The 18,712-nt window shown below is 45.0% G+C and overlaps 1 protein-coding gene across 1 annotated transcript in view; it reads right to left on the reverse strand.

Annotated features, from left to right (window-relative positions):
- The window catches only part of PHGDH (phosphoglycerate dehydrogenase), a 155,159-nt gene that overhangs the window by 116,809 nt on the left and 19,638 nt on the right, over positions 1-18,712 (reverse strand). The window contains exons 2-3 of the mRNA XM_085871981.1: positions 17,821-17,972; positions 3,170-3,235 (exon numbers count right to left, since the gene is read on the reverse strand). Coding sequence (XP_085728107.1) covers positions 3,170-3,235; positions 17,821-17,972 — 218 coding nt within the window. The remainder of the gene's footprint in view (positions 1-3,169; positions 3,236-17,820; positions 17,973-18,712) is intronic.

The following is an 18,712-nucleotide window of genomic DNA, read 5'->3' on the forward strand; positions in this document are numbered from 1 at the left end:
GTTGTATATGGATACTGATAGTTTTATCTTAGATATAAAAACTGATGATGTTTATGAAGATATGAAGAAAAATATTGGAGTATATGATACAAGTAATTTCAGCAAGAAGAGTGAGTTATTTTCCAAAAAGAATGAAAAGGTTATTGGTAAGTTTAAGGATGAGTTGGGTGGAAAAGTAATGAGTGAGTTTATTGGATTGAGAGCAAAGGCATATGCTTATAAGTATGGTGAACAGATTGATAAGAGGTTAAAGGGAATAAAGAAATATGTAATAAAGAAATCAATAACTTTTAGAAATTATTATAATTGTTTGATGAATAAGAAAGAAGAATATAGGAAAATGAATACAATAAGAAGTTATAAACATAACATATATAGTGAAGAAGTAAATAAAAAGGCATTAGGAGCCTTTGATGATAAGAGATTTATTTTAGATAATGGAATAGATTGTGTTCCATATGGATATTGTATGATAGAGTGTATAAAATAGATTATGTTTTAACGATGGGAAGATGGGTTAGGGTTTTTAAGGGCTACCGCGTTTTTTCACAATATATAAATGGTTAAACCAAGTATTAATCAAACTAAAGAGTGGAGAAAATCTCAGTCTTGGTATATAAATGGAAAACATAATGAATGTGAAAAATATCAAATAAGTCTTATTGAAAAAATAACTAAAACAAAGGTAAATAAAACAAATAAGCGAATTAATTTAAAAACTAGTAAGTTAGAGGATGTAAAGAAAAAATGAATATCCTTGAATGGACTGAAAACTTTGATGGTTATCAATTGAACAATGAAAAAACAATTTACTATAATCTCAAAATGATATGTGGCTCAGGAGGTGGTCAGATGAGAGCATTAAGAGAAGTTTATCATTTCGTAATGGCACAAATGGGGTATCTTAAAAAATATAAAGATTCAAATGTTTTGTTTGTCAATATTTTAGATGGGGATTATTGTGCAAAGAAAATTAAACTATTGAAGGAATTTGAGAATGAACAAATCTTTATAGGTTCAATGAGTGAGCTGTTCAACCCCCAGGTGTTCAATTCAATGAGGTTCAACCTCCAAGTTAAAAGGGGAGACAAATAAATATACCTTGGGATAAAAAGGGGATTTATTTTTAGGGAAAAAAAATATAAATCGCTGAAAATCCCCCATTCATTTACATGGGGAAAAGTGAGCCAGAATCAGTATTCTTACCCTACTAAGAGACCACTGCAAAATTATCAGTTTTTCTGGTTTTACTATTTATAGGTTTGTGTTTGAGTAAAATGAACATTTTTGTTTTATTCTATAAACTACTGACAACATTTCTCCCAAATTCCGAATAAAAATATTGTCATTTAGAGCATTTATTTGCAGAAAATGACAACTGGTCAAAATAAAAACAAAGACTCAGTGTTTTCAGACCTCAAATAATAAAAACAAAACAAGTTCAAATTCATTTTTAAACAACACAATACTAATGTTTTAACTTAGGAAATGTTCAGAAATCAATATTTTGTGGAATAACCTTGATTTTCAATCACAGTTTTCATGCGTCTTGGCATGCTCTCCACCAGTCTTTCACATTGCTGTTGGGTGACTTTATGCCACTCCTGGCGCAAAAATTCAAGCAGCTCGGCTTTGTTTGATGACTTGTTACCATCCATCTTCCTCTTGATCACATTCCAGAGGTTTTCAATGGGGTTCAGGTCTGGAGATTGGGCTGGCCATGACAGGGTCTTGATCTGATGCTCGTCCATCCACACCTTGATTGACCTGGCTGTGTGGCATGGAGCATTGTCCTGCTGGAAAAACCAATCCTCAGAGTTGGGGAACATTGTCAGAGCAGAAGGAAGCAAGTGTTCTTCCAGGACAACCTTGTACGTGGCTTGATTCATGAGTCCTTCACAAAGCCAAATCTGCCCGATTCCAGCCTTGCTGAAGCACCCCCAGATCATCACCGATCCTCCACCAAATTTCACAGTGGGTGCGAGACACTGTGGCTTGTCGGCCTCTCCAGGTCTCCGTCTAACCATTAGACGACCAGGTGTTGGGCAAAGCTGAAAATTGGACTCATCAGAGAAGATGACCTTACTCCAGTCCTCTACGGTCCAATCCTTATGGTATTTTGCAAACCTCAGCCTGGCTCTTCTTTTCTTCTCATTGATGAAGGGCTTTTTTCTGGCTTTGCACGACTTCAGCCCTGCCCCTAGGAGCCTGTTTCAAACCGTCCTCGCCGTGCACTTCACCCCAGCTGCTGCTTTCCATTCTTTTTGTAGGTCACTTGATGTCATCCTATGGTTGTTGAGTGACATTCGAATGAGTTGGCGGTCATCCCGGTAAGTGGAAAGTCGTTTTGCCCTCTGCCAGTCTGTAGCTTTGTTGTCCCCAATGTCTGCTGCTTGACCTTGTTCTTATGAACCGCCGTCTTTGAAATTTTAAGGATGAAAGCAACGTGACACTCACTGTATCGCTCTGCCAGTAAAGCCAGAATTGAACCCTTCTTTTCCTCACTCAAAACTTTTCTTTTCAACTCGTTTGGCATGGTCAATAGTTATTTTTTGGATTCTAATTACATTTGAGGTACTACTAGCATTGTTTTTGCCATCCAGCTGGTCCTATTGCAAGAGGATAGTGATGACCACAGCAGTGGTTTTTGTACTTTTCCTTGTTAAATAAGATTTGGTTCAGGTGATCACCTAATCAGTACCTCGTGAAGTAGAATGAGGTGTGCCTGTGTTGGAATTCAACAGACACTGGAATGGAATGGCTGCCATACATGTAGAGATGCTGATTTAAATTTTTTTTGGAGTGGTCTCATTTTTTTCCAGAGCTTTGTATATGCATATATATATATATATATATATATATATATATATATATATATATATATATATATATATATATATATATATATATATATTCTGTCCATTCAGGGTGGAGCTTCAAAAACAAATCAGCACCATTATGTTCACTCTGTAAAGGCCTCTGGTGTATATTTGAAGACTGAACAAAGCATCTAATATCATCAAATACATGTTTGGGAAGTGGACTTGATGACTTGGGGCTTGTGAGCGGTGGGGAGTTGAGGTCACATTTTACATTACACAGACAGTCCGCAGGTACAGGTTAGTTATTATGTAATGTGCAAACACGACAATCCTGTCAGTGTGCGTACCTGGCTAAGGAGAGTATCATGCCACAGGTCAGCTCAGCTGCACTCAAAGAGTTACCATCAGGGGTGCTGAAAACAAACAAACAAGCAGAAGCATTCATTTGGTTCAAGGTAAACACAACAACAAATGTGATGTGCAGTACTCTCTTTTTTTGTATACAAGGTCAAGGCTCATGGAAGAGTGAGTACACTGAACAGATAAAGATGCAACAGAACAAGGGCAACAACAGAGAGTGGGGAAAACACCAACAGCAGGGTTGAAGGACAAAATAGGAGTAGATGTAGACAATTAATGGGTGTGGGGAGGAATGAGGGATAAAGAAGGATGCATGAGTTGGACAACATGGACACAGAAGGAAACTCTCAGGAAGGAAAAGCTGGAAATATGGAGAGAGGTGGACTTGGGGGTGGAAGGGGGGGTGGGGAGGGGGTTAACGGGGGTGAAAAATATCATGGTCTTGGAAGGGGGATGACCTGAGATGGTGGTGAACAGCTGTCTTAAAGACTTGGATGGAAGAGTGGGATTGAAGAGAATGTGGAAGTTGGTTCCACAGGTGGGAAAAAAAAAGAACAAATGAGTGGAGGTGAGCAGCAATTCTGGATTTTGGGAGTTTCACCAGAATGGGGATGATGGTAGACTGCATGCGCCCTTCAAAATCCTGGGGGTGGGGGGGGGGATGATGGCAAGAGCAGAGGATGCAAACCAGGAAGGAGGTGGTAAAAAATCAAACTCAGCAAGGTGTGAATCAGGGGCGCCAGCCCAGAGGGGTGTGCAGTACTCGGTGAAGCTGTATGTGGACAGAAGTTCAGGTGTGCCAAGGAAGAACCTGGTACGACGGAGGATGCCCAGTCGGTGACTGGCTTTGGAGGCCAGCTTGGAAATGTGGTTTGCCCAAGAAAGATCGTGGTTGATGGAGGGATCCAGGAGATTGAATGACTGAACTTCCTCAAGAGGATTGTTAAGAAAGTAGATAGGAGGGTTTGCCAGATACTCCTTGCAGAGAGAGACATTGTGACATTTGTCAGGATTGAAAGACATATTCCAATGTTTTACCATCTTGTGATTTTGTCAACGTCTGAAGAAAGGGAAGACTCTGCTGCCTGCCTGTCTGAATGATGAGGGATGTCAGGGCAGAGAGTGGAATCATCAGGAAAGAGATAAAGGACATTTTTCAGAGAGTCGGAGAGATCGTTGGTAAAGATGAGGAATAGCACTGGGCCCAGAACACTGCCTTGGGGCATTCCAGCCTTGACAGGGAGAGGAGAATAAGGTATTCCGTTGAGAGCCACACGTTGGCTATGAGTGTAAAGGAAGTCTGGAACCCAATAGAGGAGTTGGCCTTGGATGCCATAGCCAGAGTTTGGAGAGCAAGGCAGGATTGCAGACCGAATCAAAAGCTCAAGATATGTCCAGAGACGGCCATAATCTCCTGTCTGACATTGAGGGCCGTCATCCATTGTTGGGAAAGGAGCAGCATGATCAAGGTAGAGTGACCTGGTCTGAATCCACACTGGTGATCTGAGATGAGGCAGTTGGAGAAAAGGAAGGTTTTCATATCAACTGCAATGACGGATTCCATGACCTTGCTGAAGATTGTAAGTAAGCTGATCGGTGTGGAGTTAAGGGGATCCGTCTTTTGCACGTTTTTATGGAATGCAGTGATGTTGGCTGATTTCCAAGGAGATGGAAGATGACCGAGGGTAAATGATCGGGTGAAAAGGACAGAGGGTGGATGTGCGAGAGGAGCACAGCAGGTTTTTAGGACACATGAACTGATGGGCCCATCCAGACCAGTTGCAGATTCAGTTGAGGGTTACCAGAAACCTCTCCACCTTCTCAGGTACAAAAGCCACAAAGTGCAGGAGTAGTTTGGTATGACTGGGAAGAATGGGTATGCAGAGTGAGGGTTTGGGGACTCAAGATTTTGAAGCAAACACAGAATTGAGGCATTCGGCCATCTCACGAGTGGACTCGGCTGTAGTGCCATTGGATGCTAGGGAAGGGATGGAAGTGGAGCATACACCAGAGACAAACTTACCAAGGCCCCACCAGGTTTTCAAGGAGCGAGAGACGTTTCAAAGTTTAATCTTGAGGTTGGACAGATGTTGCTTTCTGGCTCTCCTGAGAGTGGACACACTTGTTGCAGACTATGTGAAATGATCTGAGATTGCCTTCAGTTGGGTTTGCCTTCCAGGAAGAGAAGGCAAGTTCTTTCAGAGCAACTACCTCACAACAGTATTCATTGTACCATGGGTGTGAAGAAGGGTAAGATAACTGCAGACGAGACGGGATGGATCAGTGCATGGGAGAGAACAGGTTTCTGTGGAATAATTCTCACTCAGGCTGTGTTAACATCAGGGGCAGTCAATATGGGAGACCAGTCCTGAAGAGAGATGGCTGCTTGCAGTCCCTGCCAATCCACCTGAATGAATTGCTAGACTCGCCGGCGTTGAGGCCGCTCTCTGAGAATTGCCAGAGAGATGTCGACTCTCATAAGCATATGATCAGATGAACCAGTTGGCACAAGGGGAAGAGGAGGAGACATTTTCAGGAAAGTTAGTTATCACCAAGTCCAGAAGGTAGGATTTGCCATTTGGAGAAATCAGGTTGGAAAGTTAACAGATTGAATCAGTCCTATTGAGTCACAGAAGTCCTTTGCTGAAGTGGCTGGTGAGAGAGGTACCAACACCCAGCCAAATAGCAGGGTGACAATTGGAATCACCACATACGAGGAAGAAAGAGTTGGGATGAGTGTTTTAAAGTTTGGCCACATTGTCTGCGAGAGACATGTAGATGGAGTCATCACTGTGAGGAAGATGGTACAAGACAGACAAACAAGAGGTGGAAGCGGAGGGTAAGTCACAGCCAGGTGTACTCCGTGGGGTTAGGAGGTGTAAGATCAGCACAAGGGCAATGCAAAATTGAGTCACTGATGTGAAGTGCAACTTCGCTGCCAGGGTGGGATTGAGGCCTGTCAAATCGTCGGATAAAATCTAGGAGACACGAAGGAGTCAGAGACGTCTTGTGGGAGGAAGGATTCTGCTAAACATATGATGTCCGGTTTATCGGCAGCGGCCTGGATTGAGAGATCTGTGAGATTGAAGTGGAGACCTTGGATGTTTGAGGTCCACACAGTCAGGGATAGGGGAGGAGGAATTTGGACGTTACAGTATGGGGAGGGGATTGGGGGGGTCGGCTTTGTGGGAATGGAGTGCAGGGCAAGGTTTGAGTGGGTGGGGTGAGGAGGAATGCAAAAAGGGGGGACATGAAGCTTTGAAGTGGTTGAATGGGGGGGGAGGGAGTGGCATGAAGTGGAGGGATGCCGATTCCAAATTCTCAAATTAGACAAATGGAAATAAAGATCATGGGATGAGAGATAAGATTAATTTTTGTTGAAGGCATGGAGAAAGGTGGTGCTGTTGGTGCGGGGGGGAAGGTTGACGGACCAAGCACTTAGTTGACAAACAGTTTTTGAAAGTAACCTTTGTGAAGAAGAAGAAAAATAGATCGTGGTGAAGAACAACACCACATGGAGAAATTGGGGAAGCGAAGCATTTTAAAATGATTTTAAATGCTTTCCAAGAAAGAAGGAAGAAGCGTTTATATTCATTGAATATTCAGTTTGGAGACATTGAGAAAAGGGAGGGAAAAAGAACGTAGAACAGGAAGCACAGGCAGAAGGAAATTCAGGTGGAATGAGATCATTGTGGAGTGGAAAAGTTTTCTTCTGTTCGTTTGTTTTGATATTTTGAAGCGAGGAGGGCAAACAGGATAATGGTGAGGAGGTAGAAGTAAAATATTCGGGAAGAAAAAAAAGCAAAAAACGAGGAATACGGAGACAAAAGGGATACAGAAATTTCACAGTTGCTCTCCCAGGAGAAACTAAATTAGGCCTTGAACAACCAGAAGGCAAATTCAACACATACAGCACAAACAAGGGACAATCTAACATAAAATCTTGGACGAGACACGTATTACTATAATGGGGCAAAAGTGGACGTCACCGAAACTCCCAAATTGACATGTGGCGGAAGTACCGCCACCTTTGGTGGAAGGCGGAATTACAAAACATCTCCCTTTATCTTATAATATTGTTGTGGATTCGCGCCCGCCGGCGTGCGAACGGCCACGTAACTCGAATCGCGGCACGTCGCCCACCGGACGGACAATCCAGTCGTGACCCTCTCAGACTAACGCCGGGAACCAGTCACGGGTGGACCTTTCGGCCTCACCACGATCGTGCCAATCGCCCCCCCGCGTGGGATAGGGTTGCTCGCCAAATTCGACCTACCTAAGTACCCACACGGAGGGTAGACCGGGCGATCGCACCTCGCCGCAGGTCGACTTCGGACACGGGCCACTTTAAGCGACCCGTTCCGTACTATCGGGATAACCGAGCGGTGTTATCGTCGGGCTCGACGGTTCGATTAATTATCGGGCGTATTCAGCCCACTACCAACCCTTTACGTGAAGTAAGATGGAGATTCAATGAAAGAAAAGACGAAGCGAAACGGGAAAACAGTTCAACATAATTCACATTTATTTTGCGATGGCACACGGAAAGCACACATATACAATTACACCAAAAGCAAATGTAAAAGGAGAAGAAACACACAATATTACACAAAAAGCAAATATAAAAGAAGAAGACAATGCAGAGCTATCCGACTACCGAGCACACGGCAACACTTATACAATTTTACTTCACAGACGGCGCCGACAACACATATACCCAAAGCAAAAGAAAAAGAACCACCCTCCAGTGGTGTGGGGGGTAGGCGGGCCTGGGGCCGAGACCGCGTCGGGCCTACCCGTCTGGTGATGAGCCGCGAAATGGCGCTGGCGCCCCGACTCCGCGGGCCTTGCTGGGACTGCCTGGTATGGGGTGGGAACGGGGCCCCCTTGTCGCACTATCTCAGCACGGGGGGAAACAGGAGGGGGTTGTTGATGCTCGGGGGAAAGGAGGATATCTCCCTGTCTCGGGTCCCGCGACGAGCGTCTCCACCACGACCTCGGTCGCGCCGCCGGCCTCTCCCTCCGCAGCTCCCCGAATCCGACGCGAGCACCCCCTCAACCGCCTTCGCCGCCGCCGCCTCTCCACAGCTTCGTCCGATCGCCCTCTCCGTCTCCTCTCTTGACTCGTCCCAACTCTTCACTGGCTCCGCGAACTCCCAACTGCCTCGACTGACGAACGCGGCCCCCTTATATCCCCCGTGGCCTCGCTCCTTCACCTTTGACCCTTTACCTCCGACCCTTCACCTCTAACTAGCTCCCCATTGGACCGAGGAAAAGTGGGCGTGAATGCTTTTTGATCCATGAATTTGCATATAGCGACCGCACTCCAACGTACCTGGAGGCGGGGCCAAATCGCCCCACGCTCACCGATAGGACGGAACAGAAGTGGGCGTGAGTCGTTTTTGATCCGTTTTCTTCGGAAAGTCTGTGATGTTTCTGAACACGCTGCTCGGTGCGCGCCCTGCACGAGTCCAGTATCGGTGCCCACAAGTTGCGCAAGAATGGTGGTGATGCGATGGTGGCGAGTTGTGACGGTAAAGGTCGTGGCTGTTGTTGTGAAGCGGCGTTGTGGTTGGTGGTTGTTGTGTGATGGCTGTTGAGACGTGGTTGGTGGTGGTAGTAATGGCGGCTGGTCCAAAATAAAGATAGTAAAAGAAAAACGGCTATCTAAAAGGGTCGCAGCCCGCATGAATGACATTTATTCCCTCTAAACAACGGGTTTGGGCCTAACTACACATATACTTACAGAGATATCTCAACTAAGGGACCTGAATGGTGGTTTGCGAATTTCGTCAACCACAACAATATGTTGCGATTCATGAAATTTCTTTCAAAAATGATAAAAAGTGTGAAGTGCATTTTCAAGACCGTGCCGCAGCACATGAAGGCTAAATTACATCACAGACGATTAACCTGCACAATATAAACAAAACAATTATTTTTATATATTTTAACTAATTCGCTCGAGTTCAAGAAAGAGTCTGGCAAAATGTGCAGATTTCAGGTACTTATCTTTGAGCTGTCTAACCTGGGTATACCAAGCAACGATCGTTCCATTAATCACTCAAGCATGGCAGGAACATTACACCATCGAAACGGCATCACGGTGAATTGATAAAACCTCTTTGCTGTGAAAAAGTCTTTCTTCTCTGTTTTTTTTTTTTTAACAGGAGTGAGGCTCATGGGGAAGAGCAAGGTAGATCTGACAGTTGGACCAATATTCAGGGAATGAACAAACAGGATGTGCAGAAGGGAAGAGGAGAGGAAAACTGAAACTAGCAAGTAAGATGATGGGTTGGGAAAAGTTAATGGGGGGAAGTAAAGAACAGAATTTGGGGTGACAAGTGTTGCATTGCTTGCTTGAAGCCCTGGAGGGAAGAGAAAGACAGAACAGCCTCTGGAATGCGATTCCATCGCGAGGAGAAGTGAGGAATAAATGAGTTGAGGTGTGCAGTCAGCCTCGATTTTGGAAATTCAACCAGGACGGGTTACTGGGAGAATGAATGCATCCTGGCATACACAGAAAGGGTTGGAGGACTGAGAGCAGGAGGAGGTTTAATAATGGAGAAGAGGAGGTTAAAAGCAGAGACCACTAACCTTCCTGCAATGTGAGAGCAGCAGACCTTCAGCTTCAGCCACATCATAATTTTGATTATAATAATTTAATTTTTATTATAATTTTGATTATTATACTTAACTTGGGCTTCGGCCACATAATTTTGACACCTTTAGATTCCATAGAATCCAAGAATGACACTTGCTGCTGGGATATAGCCTGTAGCAGACAGCAATCCTCCATTGATATTAGCTTCAGACAGGTCAGGTCAGGTATGGGAGCATGTGCCAGAACAGCACGTCGCTGCGTCCACTTTCCGCCGGTATTCCAGGGGCCTCCGTCTGGCCATCCCCCAGGCAGATGCCAGGCCCATCCCCATCTCCTTGAGATGATGGTCAACCTGTTGCAACCATGAGGCACGTGGTCGACCCACTGGCCTCCTCCACTCATGAGACTCCCTCGCTGAGAGAATCTGGTGAGCAGGATCAGAGTCAGGAAAACGAGCCACATGTCCATACAGCCGCAACTGACGCTCACGGACTATGCAGGTAACAAATCTCATCCGAGTCTCTCTCAGCAACCGCTCGTTGGACACAAAATCCGACCAGCGATAGCCAAGGATTCTCCGAAGAGACCTGGTACCAAATCAATTAAGTCTCCGTCTCAGATCCTTGGTCAGAGTCCAAGTCTCGCACCCATAGAGCAAGACTGGAAGTACCAAGGACCTGAAGACTCGGACTTTCGTCCTCCCGCACAGGTATCGGCAGCGCCACACCCCATGATCCAGTGAATCCATGACTCCCCAGGCCCGACCCAGACGTCTATTGACCTCTGACTCGCAGCCAGCAGAGACATGAATATCACTGCCAAGGTAAGTGAATCTCTCCACGACCTCAACATCCTCACCACAAACAGACACAGACAGGACAGCAGCATCCAAGATGTCACCGAAAGCCTGGATCTTAGTTTTGACCCAAGAAACCCGTAATCCCAACGGCTCCGACTCCTCATTCAGCACCTCGAGGGCCCCCAAGAGGATGTCTAAAGTCTCCGCAAAGATGACTGCATCATCTGCAATGTCAAGGTCCGAGATCTTGACATTCCCAAATGACGCACCGCAACTTGATCTCTCCGACATCCTCCCTAGAATCCAGTCCATACAAGTGCTGAAAAGTGTGGGGGCAAGTACACATCCCTGACGAACTCCAGTAACAACTGGAAATAAGTCAGAGATGGTACCACCACACTTCACAGCACTCTCAGTACCAGAGTAGAGTTCAGACATCAGATCGATCAGTTTTGGTGGCACCCCACGAAGACCAAGAATCCTCCAGAGGACATCCCGATTCACTGAATCGAACGCTTTACAGAGATCAACATAGGCTGCAAGCAGCCCCTGCCGAAACTCTCGTCTGCGTTCGGCGAGGACACGAAGTGCAAGGATACGGTCAATCGTTGACCTCTTTGGTGTAAAGCCTGACTGCTCTGGACGCTGGTGCTCAAGCAGATGGTGGCGAACCCTATCGAGAATTGTCCGAGCAAAGACCTTGCCCGGCACTGAGAGCAGCGTCACCCCTCGGTAGTTGTTGCAGTCTTGGCGATCACCCTTCCCTTTCCAGAGAGGGACAACAAGGCCCCTCTTCCAGTCAGTTGGGATGATGCCTGTGTTCCAGGCAGAGCACAAAACTGCATGCAATGACACGAGTGCAGCATTTCCACCAGCCTTGAGAAGTTCGGCATGGATGCCACAGATCCCTGGAGCTTTGCCCCGTTTCAACTGGTTCACCGCAGCCCGTGTTTCCACAAGCGTAGGTGGACCACAGTTGATTCGAGGGTCAGCAACAGGGATTGGAACACCCTTGACGTCCAACTCGACAGCTGGGGGATCTGCCTGGTATAAACGCTCAAAGTAACCGGCCCAGCGGGCCTTCACTTCAGACTCCTCTGTCAAGAGCCTACCACTCTCTGCTCTAACTGCAGTGCTCCGAGGGATGGGCTTGGATGAACGTAATGCGCGAATTCCCCTGTAAGCGGGACGAGAATCACCTGTCCACAGGTGATGCTCTACCCCCTCACAGATTCCTCGCACATAGGCCTCCTTGTCCACCCTCAATGCACGTACAGTTTTACGCCTCAGCTCCCTGAACAGCTCAGCTCTGCCATTCAGCCTGGCCCTGCGACTCTGGTCAATGGTATCCAGTGTCCCTTGAGAGATAAAATTCTTCTTTGCCCTGCGGTGAGCTCCAAGGCATCCACCGGCAACATCAAGGACGGTGGTCTTGAAGGCGCTCCACAACTCTTCAGGACCCCCCAAAGCACCCAGACCCCCCAAGTGTCCACTCAGCCTGTTCGCAAACTCCTCAGCTACTCTCTCATCCCTGAGCTTGGCAACATCCAGCCTCGGCTGGGATGGTACCATTCTCCAGGATTTAAGGTGCAGCTTTAGAGTTGCTACAACAAGCCTGTGGTCAGTATTGAGGAACTGAGCACTCCGGTAGACCCTGCAGTTCTGGATCATCCTCCAACGACCGTCAATGAGGACATGGTCAATCTCCTTTGCCACACCGCCAGCGTTGGAATACCAAGCCCAGCGATGAGCTTGTGGGCGCTGAAACCATGAACCAGCCACCCTAAGTCCATGACTTCTTGCAAAGTCAATGAACTTAGTGCCATTCTGGTTCATAGTTCCTGACCCATGGGGACCAACACACACCTCATAACCGTCCCTATCAGTTCCAGTCGATGCATTGAAATCCCCCAAGACTAGAAGTGTATCTCGTCTGGGGCACTGATCAACCACAGACTCGAGTGTGGCGTAGAATGCATCCTTCACGGTGAGATCACTCGCCCCAGTCGGAGCATAAACAGAGACCAGGGAAATGACACCTAAGGAGTGACGAATCCTTAATCTCATAATACGCTCGTTGACCGGTGTTACCTCAATTATCATTGGGGTCTGCTTATTGGACACAGCTACAGCAACTCCTTGGGTATGGTAACCATCAGAGCGACCAGACCAATAGTAGGTGTAACCACCCACCATTATCTCGCCGCAATCCGGTCTCCGAACCTCAGAGAGAGCTGCAATCCCGATGTCCAAACGCTTGAGCTCAGATGATAACAGAGACAGGTGATCATCCTCTCTTAGGGATAGGACATTCCAGGCACCCACCCGAAGGGACCGCCTCAGGTTAACCCAAGGAGACCGCCGTCTGGTGGACGACACCTCAGCACCACTCCGACACACTCTCCCGCAATCTGACCCAGGGATGTTACCCCGTGGTTTCCCTCCTATCAAAGATTTGGGGTCCCGAAGGCTTTGCCCCAATCCCGTCATCCGGTGAGCTGCCCTGCGAAGGGAAGCTGCACAGGAGGTACTCCCACGGAGTGGGTTTTCAGATTTTTTTGCGTTTTTGTGTTTTGCGGAATGAAGGGTTTTACGGTGGCCGGAGTGCAAATCCTGCCACCAACCTCCTAATAAGAAGTGACCCAACTGCAGGAGGACGTCCGCAGACACAGTTGGGCACTAGATATGGATGGCCGTTGGCTCACAAGGAGCTCCTCCGCCCTTTGACAGGTTTTGTTTTTAATCCTGCTGGGTGTCCATATCCAAACACCCTCCTCACCAGAAAACCTGGTTGGGGAGACGGTTTAGTCGCCGACAACCCGACCATGGAACTGGTTAGTACAGGTTTACATGGTACCTGTAGCAGGTCACAGATCGAACCTGACCTGACACAAAATCCACGTCAGTTGGCGCCGAGACTCGGATTCGAACCGATGTTGGTGCGGTGCTCGTGACCGGAGGTGCTTAATCTGCCGGAGGCAGTGCCTGGAGGAACGACAAGTGCTTGAGCGAAGGTAAGGGAGAGCGCTCTCAGCAGGTAACGCATTTCGAACAAAGAAAAGTTCATTGTCAGATAATTTTATTGAGAGAAAGAAGAGGATCTGGCGGAGGAAGTCCGTTTTAAAGTAAACGATAAGTACTGTAGTTGTTTTAGAAAAGTGCTGGAGAAGAAGAGGAGTCAGATGACAAGAAGAGGCTCGTTAAGGAGTCAGATGCGTAATTAAATGGGCATGATGAAGCGACATGCCACATGTTTGCATTGATACGGACCGGCTGTGAGAGAGATGGCCGAGGACATGGCTGAGACGCCGAGATAGGGTTAAAATAGATAAACATTGTAAGTTACCTGTTTGTAAGAGTTTTAAGAGTTACTTTTTGTTCATTGAACTCACTGGAAGTTTGTTGGCAGTGAGGTTGTTATATTATATTGTGTGGAGGTTTTATGGATTTGTAAATGCAATGATTTGCATGAAACGTTTTGTAGAGTGCAGGAGACGATTAACCAGCTGGGAGCATGGTTGGTGATTTGCATTGAGATGCATGTGTTACTGAGAGTAAAAAATGAAACTTGTGCGAGTCCAATATTCACTGCAATGAAATGTGTTCTGTTGGGATTTTGACGATATTTTAACTCGTGCTGAGTTGAGCTGTGGGTCTGTTTGAAATGGCATGTTATACATTCTTTGCGTTGTATTTCCACGCGAAGGTCGCAAACTACACTGTGTGAGACCCCCTCCACTCGATCTGTGGGGGGTGGCCTATCGTTACACTGAGTCTTTGTTCGAGCCTTTGCTTTAGGTGTGAAATTCGATTCATATGCAGATTCAAGAGGATGAGATAGAAATGTGATTGGTATTTGTCACGTGATCACACGCGAGTCTATGAGATGCAATGCTGTTTAGTGTATGTGTTGAAGCCATGACAGAGTAATGCAAACTGTGGGTTTTGCCTGTCAGAGTTTTTTTCCTTTTTCTTCCCACTGGATGTGGAGAGAACTTCCTGTTCCTTGTTCCTTGGTGTTTGTGGCGCACCCTCTCGACTGAATCTGTTTAAAGTGAAGTCCATTTAGGAAAAAGTGTTGAAGTTTTATTTTCCAACCATCGGGATTTTGAATAAATTGTGAAATAATAATTGTGAATGTGGATATACTGTATGTGATTTAAATGTAGAAACGTGATTTGGAATGATTTTAATGATTTGATGATGTTTAGCACGTGGGGCAATTCACAGATAATAGATGATTCCCTCGGATGGACGTTGAAATATTGTTTTATTCGTCTGCGAATGTTGAGGTTACCTGAACTTGTGCTGGGAAGGCAATGGCAAACAACCCAGTGTAACCCTTTGATCGATTCAGTCAAGGTAAATTCATGATTTAATTGGATAGATGCTGAAGATTAAATTTTTCATTAATGGATTTTAAAAGGAAATATTTTGTTTTGACCAAAAAGTTGTTTAAGAGAGTTTGGATGTTTATTAGTCTGAAGTTAAAGATGCTTTTCCAAGACTGGGATAAAGATTGTGGAGGGTGAAGCTGCATGTGTAGACAGAGTGTTTGAGCTGCAATATAAATGATATTCGCCTGATAACAGATTTGACAAGTGATTTGACAATTTTTGAACAACTGTTTAAAATGATTTATTTGTTTTGATAAAAGAAAATGGATTCGTAATTGAGAAGGTCGGAGGAAGTGATAGATGGTTTGTGTATGTGAATTGGAAAAATGGCAGCATGTTTGCTGTTTTGGTGAGAGAGAAGTGGACAGATGGAGAAATGTCAGAGATTTAAAATGTCGATGGAAATAGCAAATGAGATGGATGTTTTAGGTATACGTACAACTGGGATTTCTGTATATTTTAGCATGTTGTTTTGGGAAATAACAAGGAAAGGGATTAAAATATTGATATGACATATAATGCAAGTTAAATGCTTCCATAAGAATCTTTGTTAGTCTTGTAGAACTACATGTGCCCATGACGTTTATTGATTGGTGTTTAATTGATGCTTTGTTTGTTTCGGAGTGTTGAAAGCAGTCTTTGAAGCAATGTACGATTTCATCTAAATGAAGTTTGGAATGAAATTCCACACAAAGATTGGACGATGGGAGAACCCAGATTTGGGTGATTGAGCATTCAACACATGATTATGCCCCTTCCCGAGGAGATAAGATGGAGCAATGTGGGAAAAGAAAGAAAAAACCCACTGAGGAGAAGGTTGAGCAAAGTCTTAACATCGGCGTTGTGTGGTGCCTGCATGGAGGAATGTTCTCAGCCACACTCTCGATTGCTGCTCTACAAATACATCGTGAACTTGCTGTGGTCACTTCAATGTACGACAGGCCTGGAGTTCCACACTGCGCTCCTTCAACCCAGTGTCCGGCCCAAACTTGTACTTGCCCACATCTACCTTCTCCTCAGCTCAAGGAGTGCTTCGATTGTGTTTCCCGTTGGGTGCCGCTCTATCTACACCCTGACCTGTTTATCTTCTGACTTCGGGTAGCATGTTTTCAAAGTGTGACACATGCTGATGAACAGGCCATAAATTAAATGGAAACTCACTCATTTTCTGATATGAGCACATGCTGCCATTGTTGATTGAACTTGAATAATGGAAATCTTTTCTCCTTCAGGAATGGGACATGGTAATCATGTGTAAGAAAAATTATTCAAATTTTCCTTAAAAAAAAAAAAAACGGGGGAGTGTGGGGGAAAAATTTATATTAATGTATTTTAAATTGTAACAAATGGAGTTTTAGAAATGTAACTTTTATGCTGCAAATTGAATTGGCTGTCATTTCTGGCCAAAAGACTTTTTCCCTAAATGATAAGAAATGTGTTGTTCTGGAGCAGAGTGACCGAGCTGATAAATGAACCTTTGCTTGGAAAATGTACGAAGTGGCTTTTCGTCTAAAGGACATGTCTACAGTCTGCGTGAATATCCCCCAACCTCTCTCTCATGGAAGTATAAAATGCTTTGAAATCTAAAAGTTTGGAGTACGAGCACGTGAGGAAGTATAGTTTCTCAGTGGCTCGTACTCCTTGGAACTGACCAAGTACCAAGTTAGAATAAAACTCTCTGATGTAATGTAGAAGTGAATTGAATCGGGTTGGTCTAACTGTTAACTAAAGTAAAAATAAATGAAATAGAACCAAATAATATTTCAAACAAATGGGGATTCTTAAGTTCATTGTACAAGGGTGAGAAGTGTATGGTGTATAATTAGGAAATAAATTGTTTCACAAGGAAGGACTTGTGTGGACATCAGTTTTATCAGTGTCGATAGGGTTTTTTTTGTAGGATTTTATAATCAAATCGGACAAGCGTTAAACTCTGTCTGAAGTCAAATAGGATTCCACAATCGGCCAGTTAGAATCCTTCAGGAGGACAACGATGACAAAATAGTGGGTTTAAAAAATCCACGTCAGTTTGTCTTCAGACAAAGGCCTGTGATTAGCTCTGATTTTCCAAGTAAATAATAGGATCGATGGAGGATCCCAAGTTCTGTGGTTGGCTTTGGAGGCCAGCTTTGCTAAATGGTCAGCCCAGGAAAGGTCATTCCAGATGGTGAGTCCGAGAACTTCAAGAGACAATCTCTTCCAGAGGGATGACCAAGGAAATAGATAGGTGGGTTCGTTTGATGATCCATCAAGAGCGATAATGTGAGACTGAAATTTCACAGGATTGAAGGATAAGTTCCATATATCAAAACAGTATCTAATCATTTCCAGATCAGCAGAGAGAGAGAGAGAGAGAGAGAGATGCAGCTGCTGTATGCCTTGCAGAGGGATGGGGGTATTGCATGACACAGTGTGGATGTCGTCTACAGCAATGAAGAAAAGGTTTTCAAGAATATCAGGGAGAAGTCATTGATATACGAGTAGATGAAGAACAAGACTGGGCCCAAACACTAATTCAGGGAACTCCAGCCCCCACTGGGAGAGTGGAGGAGAGAGTTCCATTGAGGGCAACACGTTAATGTGTGAGTGGAGGAAGACAAAAGTTCACGAATGAAGGCGGCTTTTGATGCCACAGGCAGAGAGGTTAGCAAGTAAAACAGGATGCCAGACTTTGCCGAACACTTGAGGTACATCAAGGGAGACGGCTGAATTGATTGTTTGAGATGGAGGACCTCCAACCATTGCTGAGAGAGCAGCAGAAGCATGTCCAGAGTTGCATGCCCATGACAAAAACAAAACCGTCGGTCCACACGCACGCACAGGGTATAATAATCTCACTTCATGACCAAAACACCGTGACGAGTGGCTGCATCAACGTCGATGTTGTCAACGCCTGTGCCTGCACGTCCAATCACTTGCAGATGATCACTGGCTGCAATCACCTCCTTGGACACCTTGGTACCAGATCGGACGATTAGGGCATCGTAGTTCTGCACACCACAGACCCATGAAGGTAAAGATGAACAGCAACCAAATCATAATCTATATTTTGTTTGTGACAATCTCCCAGGTAAAACTGAGTGCAAAATTTTAACCACAAGCTCAGAAAGTAAGCTAAAATATTGGCCACTGATGCCTACATTTGGAGGGGCACCTGTTTTGCAAATTAATGTTTTCCTTCACTGATAAACAGCTGACTTAGAGAATAAACAAATAACTTTTAAACACAGTATATTAAAATGATGTGCACACCAGTTTGAATACCAATAAAGAAATAAGTAGAAACTGAGTGGCTACAGATGATTTGATTAGCAGATTTAAAAAAGGGCGATTAAACATTTAAAATGTCATTTAAAAAGTACTGTAGTTAGAAGTGATATTATTTCAAAGTTAGTTCTAAAAAGTATCAGGAAATATATTTTGTCAGTAAGGAAGGAAAATAGGACCGCAAAGTGGGCGTAACCCCTCAGCCCCTTGACGCAAACCAATTTCAAGATGGTGGCCATATTGAAAATCACAGCACGCCCATTTTCAAAAGGAACCTTCCTCTACTCAACCTCAACACACCCTGCAAAAATGGATTTAATCGGAGAAGGCGTTCTCCTCGAAATGGATGGAAACCAAAAGTTGACAGACGCCCGGACGGACGCGCGGACGCCCGCCGGACAACGCCTGTGACGACAATACCCCTTAGCCCAATTCAGGCTGAGTGGTAAAAAGGAAGAAGTAA

The sequence above is a fragment of the Eptatretus burgeri genome, chromosome 3 (genome assembly GCF_056783735.1).
Source record: "Eptatretus burgeri isolate ZD-2024b chromosome 3, Ebu_testis_v1, whole genome shotgun sequence".
Classification (NCBI taxonomy): Eukaryota; Metazoa; Chordata; class Myxini; order Myxiniformes; family Myxinidae; genus Eptatretus; species Eptatretus burgeri.